The 19861-nt window shown below is 33.5% G+C and overlaps 1 protein-coding gene and 1 long non-coding RNA gene across 9 annotated transcripts; one reads left to right on the top strand and one right to left on the bottom strand.

The window, feature by feature from the left end:
* The first annotated feature begins 3378 nt into the window (after window positions 1–3378).
* On the top strand, window positions 3379–5656 carry LOC125217573. 8 transcript variants are annotated; one of them, XR_007175753.1, is made up of 9 exons: window positions 3380–3633; window positions 3745–3780; window positions 3882–3900; window positions 4022–4095; window positions 4258–4316; window positions 4526–4610; window positions 4883–4973; window positions 5059–5206; window positions 5370–5656. It is a non-coding gene; the product is annotated as an uncharacterized LOC125217573 (long non-coding RNA). The 8 variants fall into 8 exon arrangements; XR_007175752.1 differs by lacking the exon at window positions 3745–3780; XR_007175754.1 differs by lacking the exons at window positions 3745–3780; window positions 3882–3900 and having other exon boundaries at window positions 3379–3633; window positions 5042–5206.
* A 616-nt stretch (window positions 5657–6272) lies between these two features.
* LOC125218744 (MLO-like protein 6) lies at window positions 6273–10633 on the bottom strand. The gene is made up of 15 exons (XM_048120481.1): window positions 10385–10633; window positions 10256–10313; window positions 9949–10187; window positions 9753–9869; window positions 9596–9656; window positions 9416–9504; window positions 8831–8905; window positions 8584–8678; window positions 7762–7811; window positions 7452–7492; window positions 7179–7352; window positions 7048–7083; window positions 6868–6935; window positions 6726–6786; window positions 6273–6656 (listed from the first exon to the last, which is right to left on the bottom strand). Exons 1-15 carry the CDS (start codon window positions 10502–10504, stop codon window positions 6312–6314), a joined length of 1629 nt encoding a protein of 542 aa, XP_047976438.1. The 5' UTR covers window positions 10505–10633; the 3' UTR covers window positions 6273–6311.
* Window positions 10634–19861: the final 9228 nt, after the last annotated feature.

Raw genomic sequence — 19861 nt, 5'->3', positions numbered from 1 at the left:
ATTATCAAAATTTGCGTTCTATTGATCTTAGTCCACTTCAAAATTTGCCTTTTGATGATAATGAAACCTCGAGAGTTTTTGAACTAACCATTCCCGATAGATCACTTGTTCAAGCTCAATTTGAAAGTAGTTTGCATACTCTCTTTGCCGAATATGAAGAAAAGTATAACCGTACCCACCAAATTCATCCACGTACACAACATGCTCCTCAACCGCAGCAATACGGCGGTTTTGGTTTTGCTTATGATGACCCCGATGCTCAATCACAATTAGCCGACTTATACGGCTACGGCACAAGCTCAAGTTCAAGGTCCACCTCAATGGGATCGGTAAGCGAGTTAGATTTTTATTTGGAAGCACGCCACCATACTTTTAGTGATGCAGGTCCTACACCCGCCCAAATCGACGTCCTAGAGTGGTGGGGAACACACGAGAAAGATTATCCCATACTTGCGTCAATGGCTAAGGAGATCTTTGCAGTCCCGGCTTCCACCGTAGCCGCGAGAAATATGGAAGCCGTGATGTTACTTGATGATTGGGGAAAAGCTGCAAGGAGAGCGCAAGAACCAGATTGGGATGCTCGTGAAGAGAGTGAGGAAACCTTCACCGACACCGAGGATGAAGGTGGAGAATGAAGGCCAACCGTCGTCAACCGCCAACCAACAAGGTAAGCAAGGTAAGAGAACTACGTGGACTTTGATTCCTCAATGCAATTGAGCATTAAGGATACGTAGGCACCTCAACTTAAATTTTAAATTTAAGTTGAGCTCAAGTCCTTTTCCTTTTATTTCTTTTTTTTTTTTTTCTAATTGTTTCAACTTTACTTTTAATATGTTTTTTGTAAATTGTAATTTTGTATTTAAATTTTAAATTCAAGTGTATAGTTGTAGTATTGTTGTATTTTGTAACTTGTAATTGTAATATTGTATTGTAGAAATTTACATTCAAAGTTTCAAATCAATAAAATTGCAATTCTTTATCGTTATCGATTCTCTTTGGATTTTACTATAGAATTGCAATAAAAGTTATAACTCTAAGATTTAATAACTTTAAAATTTAAAAAAAAAAAAATGAACCGGAACCGGAACCGGAACCGCCGGAACCGGTGAAAAACCGGCGGTTAGTAACCGGAACCGGAACCGGAACCGGCGGTAACCGGCGGTTAAACCGGAACCGGATAACCGGTATCCGGGCCGGTTACGGTTCACGATCTCGACGAACCGGAACCGCCGGTTCCGAACCGGAACTGGCGATTTTCGAACCGTGGCCACCTCTACATCAAGGTGATGCATTTGACATTTTAATTACTTTTTAAAAAAAAAATGCACATGACGTCAAATACTATCTGCAGATGTGATAGATGCATGCAGTAAAACATATGACATCTCAATTATTTTAGATAAATACACGTGATATCAAACTCATATTTGCAAATACATGCGAGAGAAAGAAACATTAATGTTTGTGAATTTTTATAAAATACTAGTATTAATAAAATAAGTATAATAAAAAACTAAATGAAATATAACTATGAACTACTATAATAATAAAATAAAATAAGACATGACTTGAGAGTACTTCAAAATTTCGAAAACGTATACCTTTAATAATAGCGTCGGTTCATGTGTACGGTGTACTATTGAGACACAAATATACAGTGGTTGTTCATTACTATTTCATACGCACTGCATTACTACATAGTAGTAGTACCACCAACATTCACTTTAATGTTGTGAAGTACAATGGACTCTAATTGTGTTTGGGCTTTGTTTTATTTCGGCTGGGCAGATTTAGTTCAGTCAGTCCAAGTGATTATTGGTGACCCATATTGATTTGACCCAATAATTAATCAGGGATACTCCGATGGCTGCCACGTGGCTGCCTCACAAGGATCGTGGCCTGGGGCCGTTGGATTTAGGGTATGCTAGTTATGAGTCTTGAGACTCTTAACATCCGTCTCATTCGAATCCAGAACCTTCTCTCTCTCTTGTGAACTGCTCCTGAGGTCGGAATTCACTAGGTTATTAACGCTTTGAGTCCATTAACTCAAGGACTTTGGTTTCATGCCAGTAGACGCAATTCCATTAGCAGCAATTCCGGGAACTCACCTACCGACGTCCTACCGATGGCTTATCGTTCAATAAAAGAGGTTCCGGTAATTAGCGAATCCCGAGTGATCTGATCCCTACAAATGTCATGTATTTAAAGTATATATCATGAAAATTATTCTTGTTTGCATAATAATATTTTAACGATTCAACCAAATGGGCAATATAATAAAGTTCTCGAAATGCAGAAATGATCAAGAATGTTAACGTCTAACCTTGCAAACTTTTGAATCAAACCCAATAGGGCCAATCCATAAGAATGGAACACACTATTCTTATAACGCGACGTCTTTCCATTGCTTTCACACTCCAATTCTATAGAATCAAATAGTGCAATCCTATATTTTGTTTAGGACATTCACAACGTAAGAGTGGTTTTTTCCCCCCAAATTCAATATGGGCGCCTTTCATTAGGTGGGGACAAATGCCCCAACCCTTCTCATTCTTCTAATTTATCTATATCTATAAATATCCCTTTATTACACTTTTAAAAAATTACTTTATATATATATAAATTACTTTTTCCCCATCAATATAATTTTCTAGTTATGCCCTTATTCAACCACAACTTTCAATTTCAGTTAACAAAAAAAAAACTTTCAATTTCAGTTGCCAAATCAACAATTCACTTTTTAACCCTAAACCCAAAATGCAGTCTCATTGCATCCCAAATCCGGTCTCAATTAGATTTTCATCTCATCATTTAATTTTGTTATTCTCCAATATTTTTGTGAATTGTGATTAAATTAATAAATACAAATTTGAAAACTACTTAATAAAAAATTTAAAAGTACATTAATTTAAAAAATAAAAATAATACTCCACAAAGTTTTACAACCACAATGTGGTTTCTCTCTTTCAAGCATGGTGGAGTACGCATGGCTTTATAAACAATGCGTCTATAATCTTGTCCATTCTATCAGAGTACCCTAGGCTGGATTTGGTGTCTTTCGTCGTCAGAACTTTTTCCTTTGCCTTTATCCTTGTAATTTAACGAAGATCCATTGCGCAATTTGGTTGAAATTGAAATTATTAAATTGGGTGCATTTTGGATGAATGAAGAGTAAATGTGTAGGTGTAATTGTACTATATCCACTACAACAAATCTTTACAATAACGACACAAGATTAGAGACGCAAATGATTGCGTTACTAAATTTTGAAAAATCATCAAAATACACGACGCAAAACAATAGCGTCCCCAAATTTAGTCCAATTAGACACATGTATAGTTGCGCCCCAAATTATAATTGCCAATTACAAATTAATAAAAAATAAGTTGATTAAAACTTACCAATGGAACAAAACTCAGAGAAACAGATCCATCGTTCTCCCTCTCTCCCATCTTCCAATCCCTAGCTCTGTAACTCTCAGCCGGCGCGCCTCCGTCATTCCGCCGCCACCGGTAAAGGTCATCGTTCCCCCTTCATTATCGAAACCCTCCACTCACGATGTGTACGCACACTACCGTGGTGACGTCTCCAAGGCTCATCGATTGCTTCTTCGCTAAGCTCAGGGAGAAAGAGGTGAATTTTCTCTCTGATTCGTGATTGGATTGGTATGTTGAGGTCGTTTTTGGTTGTGTTGTCAGTATAAATGTTATGATTGATTCGGTGCTTCGTGCTTCGTTATTGTAGCTGTATTGAGATGAATCAGGTTCAAATCGACAAATCGTGAGCTTATTCTGATGTTTTGTGCTTGTGATTGATTTCGTTTGATGATAATCTCCTATTTCCTGTGCTTATAATTGATTTCATTCGATTTATAATTATAGGTTCAATTCAATAAATCAGGTTCAATTCTCTATCACTTTCCAGTTTCTTCTTTCGATATTTGTGTCAATTTGAAATATTTTGGGAACATATTGTATGAATCAACTCTGATTATATCATCTTCTACTTGTGATATTTTCAGCCAGTATCTTAAGTGCAAAACTGGAGAGGCAATTACTTACTACATTGGAAATCAGACTTGTTTGAAATGAAGAGGTATTTTTCCTATAGTCTTGATAGTATCCCTTTGAACATATATTTGCCATTTTTTATATGAGTATAAATATTAAATGTGTTTCCTTTTTCTGTGCATTGTGATTAGTCTCGAGTATTGTGATTAGTCTCAGCTACCATCTTGTCTTGTTTTGTTCTTTTCAGACGATTAAATGAGGAAGATATGTACTACGCGCTGGTCTTTCATTGTAGAAGAACAATAGGTAACTTTAATTCCTCTGATTACATGATATTGATTGTGATTGTTGATTTATGATTATGATTATTAGATTGATTCAAGAACACAAAGTTGATTTTCTTCGCCTTATCAAAAGAAGAGTACAATAAGATTTCTATTTATGCGGATAACATAGTTGCAGTTGTGAGTTTATATGATTGGGTCCAAAATTTGTGGTTCTTTTCCCTGATGCAGTGTTGACAACATACTAGGCTAGCTAACAAGATCAATGCCACATGATATAACAGTTATTCCCGAGGAACGTGAAGCTATAGAAAGGGTAAGGCGCTTTGACTAGATTTCAATTTTTAGCGTTTGTATGACATTTGAAGGTTGCAACACTTTCTGAAATCTATAGCGAGATTTTTCTTTATCGTAGGCCACAAAATGTTTTAGGTTTCCTAGTTTGTATAGATGCAACGGACTATATTAGAGCTTGATTTTCTGCAGTTTTAAAAGTAAAATCATTGGTAATGAGATTTTGATTTTGTGATGGATGAAGCCTTTAGAGTATGACTAAATTGGTGTTGTGTTGTGTTGTGTTTATGAAAGAATAGGAGGGAATCTAGCGCGTTAGCATCAGAGTAGGGAGAACTGTGTTATTGCTCCCAAATGCCCTGTTACTGGAAAGAGAATTCAAGAGGTAAGTTGTATTCACCAATTTTGCATTTTATATTTTCTGGATAAATGTGATTGAATCTATGGCAAAAGGGCTATCCATTTTGTAGAAATACATAAAGTGAAATAGTCAAGGATGTAGAGTGAATAGCAAAAGGGGCTGCCCGGATGGTTATGTTTGCTAGCTGCTAAACCCTAATGATCTGATTGAATGACAATCATCCAATTTGGCCTTATCTGTTTTGTGAAGTTCATTCGGTCAGCTACTGATCCTTGGATATCTAATGTTTTTATTTATTGTAGCTATTTAATTTTCATCTTCTAATTGAGTTTCTGAAGTTAGAAGACTTTATTCTCTCTATATTTCATGACTTGATTAATAAAAAGAAAATCTTTCTTTTTTATCTCTTATGTGCTACAGAAAACTCTTGAGGAATGTTAACAGCGTGTGGATTGCGGCCTAGCAAGGTGCAACTTCACTCACGAACATATCGTTTTGTATGAAAACAGAGAAGCTGAACCAGGTCTGCTCCTTGGTGTCTATGTAGCCATTTTTAACACTAATATTAGTTAAGTTAGTGTTAGTTTGTGTTCTGTATAAGGTAAAGGTCGAGTCTTGGTTATAAGGCTCTACGTTTTCGATGTATGAAGATATTTGGTTGGTTGGTAAAGGTGAAATCTTGCAGAATTAATGATAGATTTGGGATATGAAGTTTTATTTGTATTTGAAATGTGTATGGTTGCTATGATCTGAAATTTAGCTACTGATCATGGTTACAAGTTACATAGCTAGTGAAATTGTGTTGTGTTCTTGATTTAAAGGGTTTGGTAATAGTCTCAATGTGTTTATAAACGTTTAGGGACGCTTTTTAATAGTGTCCCCAATTTCGCATTTAGGGATGCTTTTTAATAGTGTCCCTAATTTGTGTTTTTAGGGACGCTTTAAAAGCATCTCAAAATAATTCACCGACGCTCACTATTTGCGTCCTTATTTTTATTTGGCACGCCACCAGTAAGGACGCTTTTTGAAGCGTCGGTGATATATTTAGCAACATAAAAAGGCGTCTCTAATTGATTAAAAATGCGTCCCTAGCCATTCTTTTTCTTGTAGTGATCATAGTATATAAACCTACAAGCTATGGAGTTTATAAAAAAAAAAGTACTACTAGTATAGTTGTTTTTACAAGTAAATTTTGGTTTATTTACACTGATCTCCAATATAAGTGAGTTAAATCTACCGGGAGATAGGAAGGAGAATAGAAATTCAATATCTTATTTCCCGTGATGAAATCATCTCCCCCCGCCCAAAGATTTTGGCAAAAAATAGAAGAAAAACAAATAATATAATAATGGGAATGTATGATCAATTACTTTGTGTGGGTCTCTTGTCAAAGGAGAATTCCTTAGAGACGTGAATAGTGATGTGATGATCTTGTGAGGAGCTGAGCTCCACCTCTGCATCCATATGGGAGACAGGGCGCTGGAACCGGCTGGGAGACGGCGATTCCGTGTCGGAGTTGTCCATTTCGGGGCAGTAGTGGCGGAGGAGGTGGATGGGCGACGTGTGGCGCGAGGGCGTCGCAGGCCGGCTCGACAACGGAGTCGTTTGCCGGCTTTCTTTTACGTGTTTCCTGGCCGTGTGGTGCCAGTTTCTTAGCGCCCTCGCTACTCTATCGTTGAATATCGTCGGTTTCATGTTTGATCCCATCTATACATTAATTAATTATTTAATTAAAATACGTAATTAATTAATTTAATAATTAGATCTATTCATTACCTGAGTGACAAGGGCATAAAGTGGGAGAGTCACATAGCTGCAAAGTATTTGTATGAGAATCCTGTTGATCAAAATTAGTTACTCAACTGTATTAATTTCAAACAAGCGAGCATTATTATAATTATATGGAAGATATATTTACCCCATTGAGATCCTGATTACGATATCCTCCACGTGCTCATGAAAGCACGATTTTAATCCGAATTCAAACTATTCAACAAAATAAAAGGTCAACATTAATTAATAAGTAATAGGAGTAGTATAATAGTATGTGCCAGTGTATTGATAATTTTGTATCTGATCATCTATATATGAAACTCACCCAACTCCATGCAAAGAAGGCGAGTTGAAACGCATTCTGCAACATTTCAAAAAAAGATTCATATTAATTTTAATTAATTAGATATTTATAATTTATTTACGATAATTAGTAGTAAATGAAAAAGTAGGTACCTGAAAAAGTACAAAATTAATAAGGTAGAGTACAAGGCGTGGACGATTAAACCAGAAAAGGTCATCTCCCGGTTGAACCACAAGAACGCCTTTAACGACTTCACCCCTTTCTTGTATTCTGAGAGCCATTTTGGAAATTATCACTTGTAGCTTCGTCCCCACTACTAATATCACCTGTCCATTTTTCAACATTTTTATTTCAACCTAATTAATCGATTAAAGTCTTTAATTATGTCAACTTTCGAATGTGTATGCAGAAAATTCACAACTTACAATCAAGGGGATGAATGGTAGCCAAAGATAAGAATACCAGCCTGCCCACATACAAAATAGCAATTAATCAAATTATGGTCAATCAAAATGTGCCAAGAAATCTAGAATCAATCATAGACCTTCTTGAAATAAGAAAGATATATTTTGGGTTGAATTTTCTCTTTACAAAATAGTACTACTGCAATAAAATAAATTTGAAATGCCATTTTGTATGACTGAAGTCACGTTAGAAGACAAGCTAAGCCCACAATTGAGCATGCAGGGTATATATAGGTGAATTAATTGATATACATATGCGCGTGGAACTCACCGTGCTTACTGGCGAGCAAGAATAACACAGCGAGAAACCAAATTGGTGGACTGCAAGATGATTAAAGCATATTAGAACTAAAGTAATGACGATGAGAAATTAATAAATACCACTTTAAAATATGTTGTTCAAATTAACTAGATTTATCATAATATAAATTCATCTTTTTTTATCCAGGGAAAGCTGAACGCATGTATTGGGATTAAATCATTTGTCTTATTTATACGAATGATTCTTATACTATATTAAGGCTCAATGTACATTATTTTAGTTGACATATATAGACTTTTCCAAGTAAGATTAAATACTGTAAATTACACATGCAAAGGAGCAGGACCGTTCTCATTCTATTAACTGGATCAATTTAGACGATAGATCTTAATGGTCAAAATTGACTTTTGACAAGATTATATGTTCATACGCACAAATTAATGCTAGCTCTACGATATTAATTTTTTTTAACATAAAATAATGCTTCTGTTCCTTACGTAAAAAATACTAATAATGTTAATATATCAGAGATATATACTCCAAATGGTTTATAGTTCATAGGTAACATAATGAGTTGAGATATACGTGAGCATGCAAAAATGAGATACTCTCTCTGTCCCCCTAAAAATGAAAATTCTTTTATTTTTGGTTGTACCATTAGAAACTTTCTATATTAGGAAATTTGTTTCTGTCTAATAAGATGAGATACATTTTTCACTAATCTTATTTTCTTTCTAACTCTCTCTTAATTTACCAATTTTGTATTAAAACTCGTGTTGTTTTGAAAGTTCATATTTTTGGGGGATGAAGGGAGTATTATAATGTACGAACCTAATTCCGACAACCACTTTGAAGTCCTCTTCAAGCGATCTATTGATATATTTCTGAAAATCAAATTGCTCATGGCTTTGGGGTGCAAGGTGTGCCTGATCATTAATTGTATAAAACAATCATCATATTAGTTTCTCTAATAAAACAATGCTTACAATATTTATAAAAAAAAAAACATTTTTTTCACAATAATATCTTTGAAACCAAATTAGATTTTGTTAATCAATCAAGTCTGGGATTTACTTACCGTGATAAATCCATGCCGAAGAGTCAAGTAATCCACTTTTGGAACAGATCTTACAAATTGTCGGAAGAAACTAACCTGAAAATCAAATTAAAAGTACATGATTGTAAAAATTAACGACACCAATAACTGATTGAGACTTCTAGAGTGATTAATCATATTAGTTTGTTAATGCATTAATTAATTAATAAATTAAACTTGATTTGATTGTGGTAAGGGAAAAGGTCAACATTGAAGCGCTATAAAAGCTGAAACGGTCAAGCCCCGTATACAGTACAATTATTGACCTTGAATGTGCAATAAAAGATGAATAGTAGGTGTAGTTTTTATAATAATTTCCTAAAAAAGCAGTATATGATTGCTTCAACTTTATGAAATGCAATCATATCCACATATATATGCACACTGCAGGTATTTATAACAAGATTCAGACGACAACATATTTGTTATGATCTCTACTATACAAGTTTTGCAATATATTTGCAATCTACAAAAAAAAAAAAAAAAAAAATATTGGCGATTCAATTTGATGAAGATGGAATTAATAATTAGAGAATTGTGGTGATTCATTTATTTGGAAAAACTTACAATCCATAGTAGAATAGGAGTTTTGCTCCAGAAGCTCAGGTGTCTCCTTCCAAATGATGTTTGTGTTGCAAATCTGAATCTCTCCGGGTCTATAAATATATACATAGTTAAGAATAAACATAATCAATTAGTAGTAATTCGAAATTAATAGTAATACTTAAAACACAAAAATGGACGTACCGTGTGCAAATTGGTACTCTGCGGTCGTTGTTTCTTTCTCCCATGCTTTCCAACTTTTCATCTAATTAATTAATTAAAGGTATAATCAAGTAGGTGGATTGGATGGTTTTCAACACGAGATGAAGATGAAGATGAGATGAAAATACATAGTACATACCTTAGCTCTTCCCAAGGCCATGGTGATGATACAATAAAGGACATGAAAAACGGCCAAAACGAAGATGAAGATATGCAGCTGATGTATTCCATCCGATGATACAAATGGTACTTTCCCCTGCACTCATGCACACATTACTTAATTAGCGCTTAATTTTCTCTATAATCATCACGACACCAAAATCAAATACTAATACCTTTTCAGCGCATTTGTCGCTGCCGCCGCCGGCCAATATCCGCCTAGCCCCGCCTTCTATCCACAGGAGTCTTCTCCGGTGGCTCTCCTCTTCGTCGCCCTCGCCTACCGCCTTCGACTCCTCCTCGCTTTTGCTGCACGGATGCCACGACGCACCAGCCGACTTCGATATACATATATTAGATATCGGAGTCTGCCCAACTGTTAGCAGCAGCGATATAAACCCCAGCAGCATCAACTCTTCAAATTAAAACAAAAATTAGAATTTCAAGAATTATGATCATGAATATGGAATATCAAAATCTTACCAGACTTAATCTTTTCAAGCGCTTCAAACAGAGCTCTTTTGTTCTTCGACTTCAACCACTGGTCATCATCAGATCATATTATGAACAAGAAATGTCAAATTTTGTAGTAAGGTTTTTGTAATTCGTTACCTTTCCTATTAAGTAGATGATGTGCTCGATCAGGATCGAAACCGCAACCAACGCGAAGCACACGACGGCCACCGCCCACGTCGGCGTTTGCTCCAGCGACCTCCCGCTACCTCCGGCCATTTTCACCGCTCCCAATAAATTCCACTGCTTGATTAAGACTCAATATCGATTCCAGTACAAAAAATCTGATGAATTAAATGATTTTTTTAGATGTAAGAATTGAAACTAAGATGTGATGTGATCATCAAGAAATGCATTAAATAAGTGTGAACTTTTTTATTTGAAAGGGAGAGATGTAACACAGGGTATAATGGTAAAACCCCTATTTGAAAAATTAGACTTGGACTATGGAGACGCGTGACAAAAGTGTCCGTGATCCAATTTTGTTGAATGTGTGAACATGTGACAATTTTCTTTTATCTGTAACGTCAACCCTATATATATGTAAACTATTTTCCTGAATAATTACTGGCAGTGTGATTTTCTAGTTGGGGTAGTAATTGCTAATACAAGTAGTACTTCATTTTATTTTGTTTTAATTAATTATATGGGCTAGCTAGTCTTGTTCGTTGAATTTTGGAGATGGTAAATTGGTAATATACTCCACATATTACGAATGCCAAAGTTATAAAAATTTTAGGGATTTCTATTTTGAAAGAGTGATTTGTGGACTATCAAGAGTCGAGATAATGGTGAGAGATGGAGTCGAGAGGGATCCGGCGGATGCTGGATTTGAACCATCTGCCGGGGTTCGGCCGTTGGGGGAAGGTTTTCAAAAAGAAAATGAAAAATGAAAAAAAAATCATTTTAATGAAATTGATTTTTCATTCCATCGCAGTGGTTGAATTTCCAATTCTACTGCATATGGTCGAATCATACTACTACTAATTACGTAGCGGTAGCATGAACTGCTCGATACCAAATAAGTGGTGAGTAGAGGTTTAGTAGTGTATTATGGTGATTCTACAATTAATTTTTCATTGAAGAGTCCGGTTGTGTTTAGAGTTTAATGGTCAGCGAAAGAGTGTTTTAAAATTAATAAAGAAAACCCTCGGTCCAGGAAATCCGCTAAACACTGGGTCTAGGAACTCAGAGAACCTTGAGCTACCTGTCGTTGGGCACACAATTACTACCTTAACTCCCCCTTCAAAACCCTCAACCCACTTTAGCTAAGAAAACTAGTACAGGGAAGTAGGGATCGAATCCACAGAGATGAATGCACAAGTAAGCATGTTCAAAGACTTGGAAAACTATTTTTGGCTGCTGCCACGCAATTTTTGGGGTTGAGCTTTAATTGCTAGACTTGGTAAATGAAATATTCTACTCTAGCAGCTAGATCTAGGCAGAAACATAAAAGCATGCATATTAACCGAAATAGAGCAAGACAATTACTAGACCGAGCGAACAACTTCCTAAACTAACTTAGACTTGGGAAAAGCTAAACGTGGGGACCATTTTCTGAAAAGGCAGAGTACGATTGAAAAACTGCAAAATAACTAACTAAAGGATTAACTAACAGCGACATCATCTTCTCCAATATTTATCACGAAACATCCAGCTAAAAACAGAGCAAAATGAAGATCGAAGCAAATTAAACGAAATTAAACCGATAAAAATGAAGAACAAGTAAAACTAAAGCAGATCTACGACTACTAGACGAGGCAAAACAAGAATGCAGAACTTAAACAACTAAATGAAACGAAAACAAGCAGATCCAACCACGGGACGCTTAATCCACTCCGGATCCAAGCCATCCACAACAATCAAACATCATTTTCATCTCCGATCCTCACAAGTTTACGTAGATTCAACCGATCAACAACAAATTTCTCACAAACCAACTCCAAACTCAGATCAACCAACAATAATCAGCAAATCAAACTAAAAACACCACGATAAGATAAACGAAACAAAAGTAGCGATATCCATTGCAATGTACGAAGTATCCAACGATAATAACAAAACAGAACCGAGCCTCGAACAGCGAGGACTCGGCGAGTACGAGAAGTAAACAGAAAAGCAAAAGATGATTGTTTCTTCGCCTCCGTGAAGACGGTGTTGCGACACTATTGAGCTGAAATGTGAACCCCCGCACCAAATTTCCAGTGAGTGTGTGTGTAGAAAAGTGAAAACTAAGCTAAGAGCTGAAAAGTGATGATGCTCATGTCAAGCGCATGCTCTTATTTATAGCGGACAGAGCTTCTAGACTGTTCCTACAATCTCCATTTTGCCCTCTGATTTGATGCTCCTTTGTCTATTGGCTCTTCCTTTTCCTGCTTAGTTTTCCCGCTAGCTTCATCTCCCCTGCCATCTTCATTTTCTTCATGGGGCTAGCGGTTTCTCTACACACCTGGCTTATAAAACCTTGTTAGACCCATGAAATCACAGAATTTTACCCCATAACCAATGCATGAAATTAGCCTTATTAATCATCTTCGGCAGTAAATATACCTTGTAACTCTATAATACAAACAAATAAAACCAAGAATTTTTAACGCGCGCGGCAAAACAATATTGTTTTAAATAATTGTAAAATTATGTTAATATATAAGCTACTTTAATAGTAGTAGTAATTTTAGTAAATACACAAAAAAGAACACTTAAATCGTGATGTACCTAAAAACTTAAACTACATCATAAATTATTAAAGGTAATAATGTACTAATATAATACTCAATCATGTACTAGTTGAGTTGGAGTCATCCTTTTCTTGTTGTCCAAAAATCGATTCATTTGTTTTTTTAGGCAAAACCTTAATTCTAACTCCTACTTTATTTTTTAAAATTTCTCGTCTCTTACTTTATTCTCTTATTTTATTCTTTTTTTCGTTTATCATGAAACATTAATTTTTTAAATCCCATGCTCGAAAAAATATACATATAACTTTACCTTTTATTTTTCTCCCTTACTTTTATTATGTTATCTTATTCTTTTTTCATTTAAACTTGAAACGTCAATTTCTTAAATATCATGCTCAAAAGAAATCTATCGACTTTACTGTTTGTTTCTCTATTTTATTTTATTTTTTCATTTAACCTTGAAACATCTTTTTTTTTAAATCTTAAATTTCAAAAGAAATGTACATCAAACTATGTGAGATGAATCGTAATTTGTGTTAAGTTAGTTATGATATACCAATTGCATTGCATTATATAATAACTACTAATACTAATATTTAAATGCGTTATTAGAGGAATTATACAATTGGAACATTTGTACTTGTAGAAGTTAGCGTTTAAGTTGACTAGGCTTCTTTATAGTACTAGTATATTTGATTAATCAACAGAAATTTCATCAATACGCTATCGTATTTAATCATGCATGACATATACGTAGGTGGACTGATATTAGATCCATGATATCCATACACCTACTTGTATTTGTTTGATTTTTTTAATGGAAACATATAAATATATTATAGACGAATTAAAATTGACTAGCTATATGAATTCTTAACAGTTAATTTATACAGGAGTATTAAAATTCCCCTGTGCCATGGATTTGGCCAGAAAACTCAATATTTAAGCTGTCTGAGTTTGACATTTGTCTCAAAATCACATAAATATGTAGGTAGGCCCCTGGCTAAGAATGTGTTTCATATGGATTTACCTAGATAAAATTCCTAGAACTGTACTGGGTTAAGTACACACCCTTATAAATCTTTGTCGATTCAACAAATGCAAACGATACTATTCTTTCCGTCCCACGGAAGATGCTAATTTTCCTTTTTTGGGTTGTCCCACTTAAATAAAAACTCATTTATCTCTATTTCATTCTCTCGCTCTTTACTTTATTCCCTCCGCCCAACACATAAAATAAAATTGCATAAAATTCTGTGTCATTCAAGGAATAGGTAATCTTTATTGGGACGGAGGGAGTACTAAAAATCTAGAATGTGGAATTCCTATAATTTGATAAGAGTAATATTAATGACGAGAAAACAAGGAGTATTGTGAATTCCAATAATCATCTCATTATAATAAACACATTTTTTAAGAATGCAAAAATCGAGACACAATTATTTACGTGCCAATTCCGTGTACTAAGCGAACAGTTAAGGGGTTTGCATAATTTTGTAAGAAAGAAACAAAAAAGTGAAAATGATTTGAAAAGTGATCATACCCTAAATTTATGTATTATTGAAGATATTTTTTCTGAATACCGCACGCACGCATAGAAATGCGATAATTTAGGGACGACTTTTAAAGTTTATCAACACGTTTAGGCTTTACTTCTGCCATCTAAGCATAGATTAAACAACCATTAGGCAATCTCAATTTTTATCCAAGTTTATTCATATCAATCATAGACTAATTAAATGGTAAAAGTAATAAAGAAATTTTTATAACTTAATGTAGTTGAGGGTGAATGCCAGTCTTTTTGGTCTAGGAGTAGGAGATATCGTGACGCCGGCTAGACTTATGTACTCAGAGTGATCAGCGAGCAAAACATTAACAAATATGAATATCAGTACTACATAAAACATTGATTTTAATTTTAGATTCTATTTTGAATATGATTTTTTAATTTATGAATTATGTGAAATTATGAAAATATTTCTATAATTTGACAATTGTTGAGGAATCATGCTCTCCAGACAAAGGTATAAATATTACAATATACAATATTTCTGTATAGACAATATCCAATCCTAGCTAAAATACTATATGTCGCTAATATGTCACAGTTACATGCTTAATTTTCACTGACCTTATCGAATTGGCAAAACCATTATCCTACCAGACCTACCTACTAGTACAATGCAAGATTCAGTCAAAGTTTCGCTTCTGGCTGATTAGATCCAAGTTAATACTCCTACTTAGTACTAGTATAAAAAAAATTGTTTTAGTAGTAGACAATAAATGTTTTAATAGTACTAAATTGATAAAACAATTGGAATACAAAATAGAAAAAATTTAGTGGAAATATTATTAGTAAAAATAGAGCTATTTCATTAAAATAGATATAGCTAGACTAATTTTAATGAATTAATCAAATTAGAAAATAAGATTATATTTCGTAAAAGGATAAAAATATAGTAGTACATCAATATATTAATAGTAACTGCTGCTGCCAATCAAATTCTTCTCTAATATGTAGAGACTATTTTGTTTTGCACTCTATTTCGCATGTATATGGCGGCTTATCCATTAATCAGTAGAACACAGACATATATATCTCTTTCTAGTCGATCTTTTTCCAAAATAAGATACGTAAATTTCCTGGAATCAAATCTATTAATTAACGGGTCCAACTATTCTGACCCTCCACTAGTATTCACTTGACTGGAGTTGAGGACGCAATTAATTCACTCAATTTTATCAAATCTATATTCTCTTTCTATTTAATGTTCATGGAAATTTTTGACATTGTCACCTTCAAAGGTGGAACGCACTTCATTATATACGAGTGCCACTTTATTTCCATTGATTGGATATTTAGAACATACTTTAAATCTCTTATAATAATAATAATAAAATGTATACTTTATATCGAATACCCTTTAATTTTTAATATGCGGATACTTTTTAGATGCAAAAAATGGGTCTCTATACATAATTAATCAACCTACACTACAAAAAAGAAGGTCGTTTGCGAGCACCCATGTGCTCGCAAAAAGAGTATGCATACTTTGGTAGCAAACAGACGTTTTTCTTGTAGTGCTACATACAATTGCTATTAATATACATTTACGAATTTTGTCCAACTTAACCACAAATTGTAAAACTCAAATAACATTTCAATCACGAAGTCGTCTATTGAATTGATGGACTATATTCAACCATTTACATCAAATTTAAACTCATTTTTAAGTATATGTCATATAAGAAAGTAGTTTTACTTCAATTATTTACACTAAATTCAAAATTTAAATAAAATTTTTTAGTATATGTCTCAAAAAAAAAAATATCAGTAACACTATAACCCAAAAATGGGTAGGGATTCAGTAACTAAATTTAACTTACTAAAGTGGTGGCAAGATTTGAAAATTTAAACACACAGACAAACGGAAAAGATGGTTCCTCCAAACCACTACAAGAAATTAATGTATGAGGACATTTTTAGTCAATTAGAACTCAAATTTTGAAATCTATTACTTACACTTTAAAATGTCTTCAATTTTGATATTCAATTAAAATCAAGAAATGCAAATAAAAGAACAAGGTGTGATTGACGATAAATCATTCGCAGGACTAGTATCGATTTTGGTAGTTAAACAAAGCTTTTGCACGATTATGAGTATCGCAATCGGAAAAGGCAAAAAACGAATATTAACCATTTCCGCATTAAAGCCCTACACCCATACCCACACGTATCGTAGGAAAGGGTGTTCCCACATGTTTTCTCGTATTTTAACTATGTGAACACTAATAATATCATATATACCATTATATGTGTGTAACCTATTTATAACACGTATAGTAAAATAAAGGAAATTTCGTGACGAACCGGCTTCTATCATCTCAATTTTTCTATTCATGGAGAGAATTTCATTTTATGATTTTTTAACAAAACCTGGCTTGGTACGTCCCAACCCAAAAGCAACCAAATTTTACCCCTTTGGTCCGATGCATGGGCTCTTGAACCAATTCAATCTCTCCTTAAATCAAAAACATGCCTACCAAATTCATATATGGAGCATGTACCTTATATTCTTCACATCATTTTAGGAAGTTTTAATAATTGATATGAAGAAAACGAGTAATCTATTGCTTCATATTTTATAACCAAGTGAAAACAGATATGACCTTCACTAGAGAACCCACCTTAGACTTTGAAATGGAAAATGACGACTCAAGACTTCATTCAGGCAGTACAGTGGGGATACAAAGAGCCAAGGTAGTTGACCCTTTTTTATTTCTTTATTAATGTAACAGAATATTAACCAATTAAGAAACTGATTATATTAGTTTTGGCCCCTTCTTTATTTCACCATAAGCGAGACGCTTTTATTAAACACGAGATTTTTAAAAGAATGATATTTAAAGAATTAAGTGTAGAAAGAGTAAAGCACAAAAGAAAGTAGAGAAGTGAAGAGAAAAAAAAAAAAAAGAAAGAGAATAAAGCGATCGAGAGAAAAATGTTTTTTTTTCCTAAAAGGGGGAAATTGTTCATTTTAGATGGGACATCCAAAAGAGGAATGTGACTCGTTTATGATGGGTTTGAGTGAGTACTTTGTATTAATTGAAGAAGTGGAAAAAATTGAAAAGAGACTCAAACTATAGACAAGGATGTCAATCGGGTCAACCTAGCGGGTTCAAGCCAATCCTACTCGTGTTAAGCGCGGGAAAATCATATTGTGATTTTTATCGGGTTATAAATATTCAACTCTAACCCTAAAGGTTCATGTTTCAAGCTAGCCCAACGGACTAATCGAACTAATGGTACTGATAAAATTAACATGTGATCAAAGCAATACATAATAATAGTCATATTTATAGGATGTAAAAATTTAATTATGACAATTTTGAGAGTATATGATTAAACTCAAACATGATTAAATTTAGGAATTATATAAATAAAATAAAATATAACTTTTTTGAAATATTTTAAAGATGCATAAACTACAACACATGTTCGTATTTTAGTAGCGTTAGTTACATATACACATAGATTTACTTTTTATTTTTCATAAATAGTTATATTTGAGGACTTGCATTTGATCAAAATTAGAAATGCATATTTTTCTTTCTTACCTACAGCATGTACAGAATCGCATTTTTTCTATGAGATTGTTACTCCATCGTCTAATTTTGTTTGTATTAAGGAATATTAACGAATTGAAAATAATATTCACTTCTCAATGCATATACAGGTTTTTAGTTGTTCATTGGACCTTACAATTGATTGTAGGTTGAATCCAATAAAATCCTTTTATTATAATTTAATTGTACAAAACACTCTTCGTGGCCCGTGGGTATTTTTTTTATATTTTAAAATTAGAATACTCTTGCATAGTGGGTTTAAATAGATTTCGGAGTGTATGTAATGACAAATAAATTTTTATGTGCTCAAGGCCCAATTTGTGGCCCAAAATATACAGAAAATAAATTATAGGGTACGAACCTTTATTGATTATAGTTAGAGCTGAATTACAGAGTACGAACCCCGACTACGTTGAAAATAATAGCAGAAAGATTATAGGGTACGAACCCTTATTCATTTAAGCTTACATTTCTTGTAAGCACAAAGATTAAAAAAAATAGTGTTAATATGTTAAATAGAAAGAAAATAAAATAGATAACTAAACATATAAATATGAGATAATTAAGTAATAAACATTTAAGAATTAATGTTTAGTGTCTTAAATGAAGAGAAAATAAAAAAGATAGTGAAACAGGAAACAAATTATGAGAGATAATTAATCGAAGAGAAAATAAAATAGACAATCAATCACATAATGTGAGATAATTTAGTAATAAGAGAATTTTAAATGTGTTTAGGGTTTAGGTAATTTCTTATATAAAGGAAAAAATCACTCAACAACAAATAAGACTACAAAAAAATTGATTACTACTCAACTACAATGAGATAGTAAGAAGACCATAACTTTTTTTGGACTAATTATGTTTTTAGGTGATTTGGATTATTGGTAGAAAGTTTCTCCTTTCGAATTACTCCATAATTTACATAATATTCATATAAAATTTAAAGACAAAAAAAGGATTGGTAGAATGAAATTAGCAAATGCGATTTTCCCCTTATTTTCTTGTTATCTTTTTAAACTTTATTTAGTTGGGCATAGGAGAATAAGGATTCAGTTATTATATCAGTGCTATAAAGATGAGTAATACACGATACTATAATATCTAAGCTTGTGATATATATTCAAAACATAATTTCGAAATAAGGTTAATTGAAATGTATATTATTATTTATTAGATTAAAACTAAGTAATCAAAACCCTCCAAGAAACAAAAATCAAGAAAAAGACTGATGAAGGTTTCTCTCAAATATCCGAAGCGGTAGGATTGTGAGGGGAATGGATAGCGACAAAGAAAATGATGTGGTTAGAAACATGGGACAACGAAATGACTGGTGTAACCTAATTTATTGCTCAAGTATTAAAAACACAAGGCCCACATCTAATTAACAGGTTAGGCCCAAGCAACGCATTTTCAAGTTGAAGGCCCACCAATTAAGTCACTGTACATCACGTGTCCGCCCATTAATGGCTCCACGACAACTACCTTCTTGTATCTACAATCTCACTTACCTTCCTCACCCAAAATTTGTCCCATTTTGACTCGGCGCGAGTTTTAAGAAATATAATAAAAATTGAGTTGAAAAAGTTAGTGAATTATGGGTCCTACTTTTATATATTATTTTTATAATAAAATGTGAGTAAAAATGAGTTAATGGAATATGATGTCCATTACCAAAATTGGTAAAAGTGAAATGAGACAAATTTTAGAGAACGGACGAAAATAAGAAAAAGGACAAATTTTCAGAGACGGAGGTAGTATTAATAAACAA

Source organism: Salvia hispanica, chromosome 4 (genome assembly GCF_023119035.1).
Source record: "Salvia hispanica cultivar TCC Black 2014 chromosome 4, UniMelb_Shisp_WGS_1.0, whole genome shotgun sequence".
NCBI classification, from domain to species: domain Eukaryota; kingdom Viridiplantae; phylum Streptophyta; class Magnoliopsida; order Lamiales; family Lamiaceae; genus Salvia; species Salvia hispanica.
The sequence above is the reverse complement of the archived record's forward strand: the minus strand, read 5'-3'. Positions and strand labels throughout refer to the sequence as shown.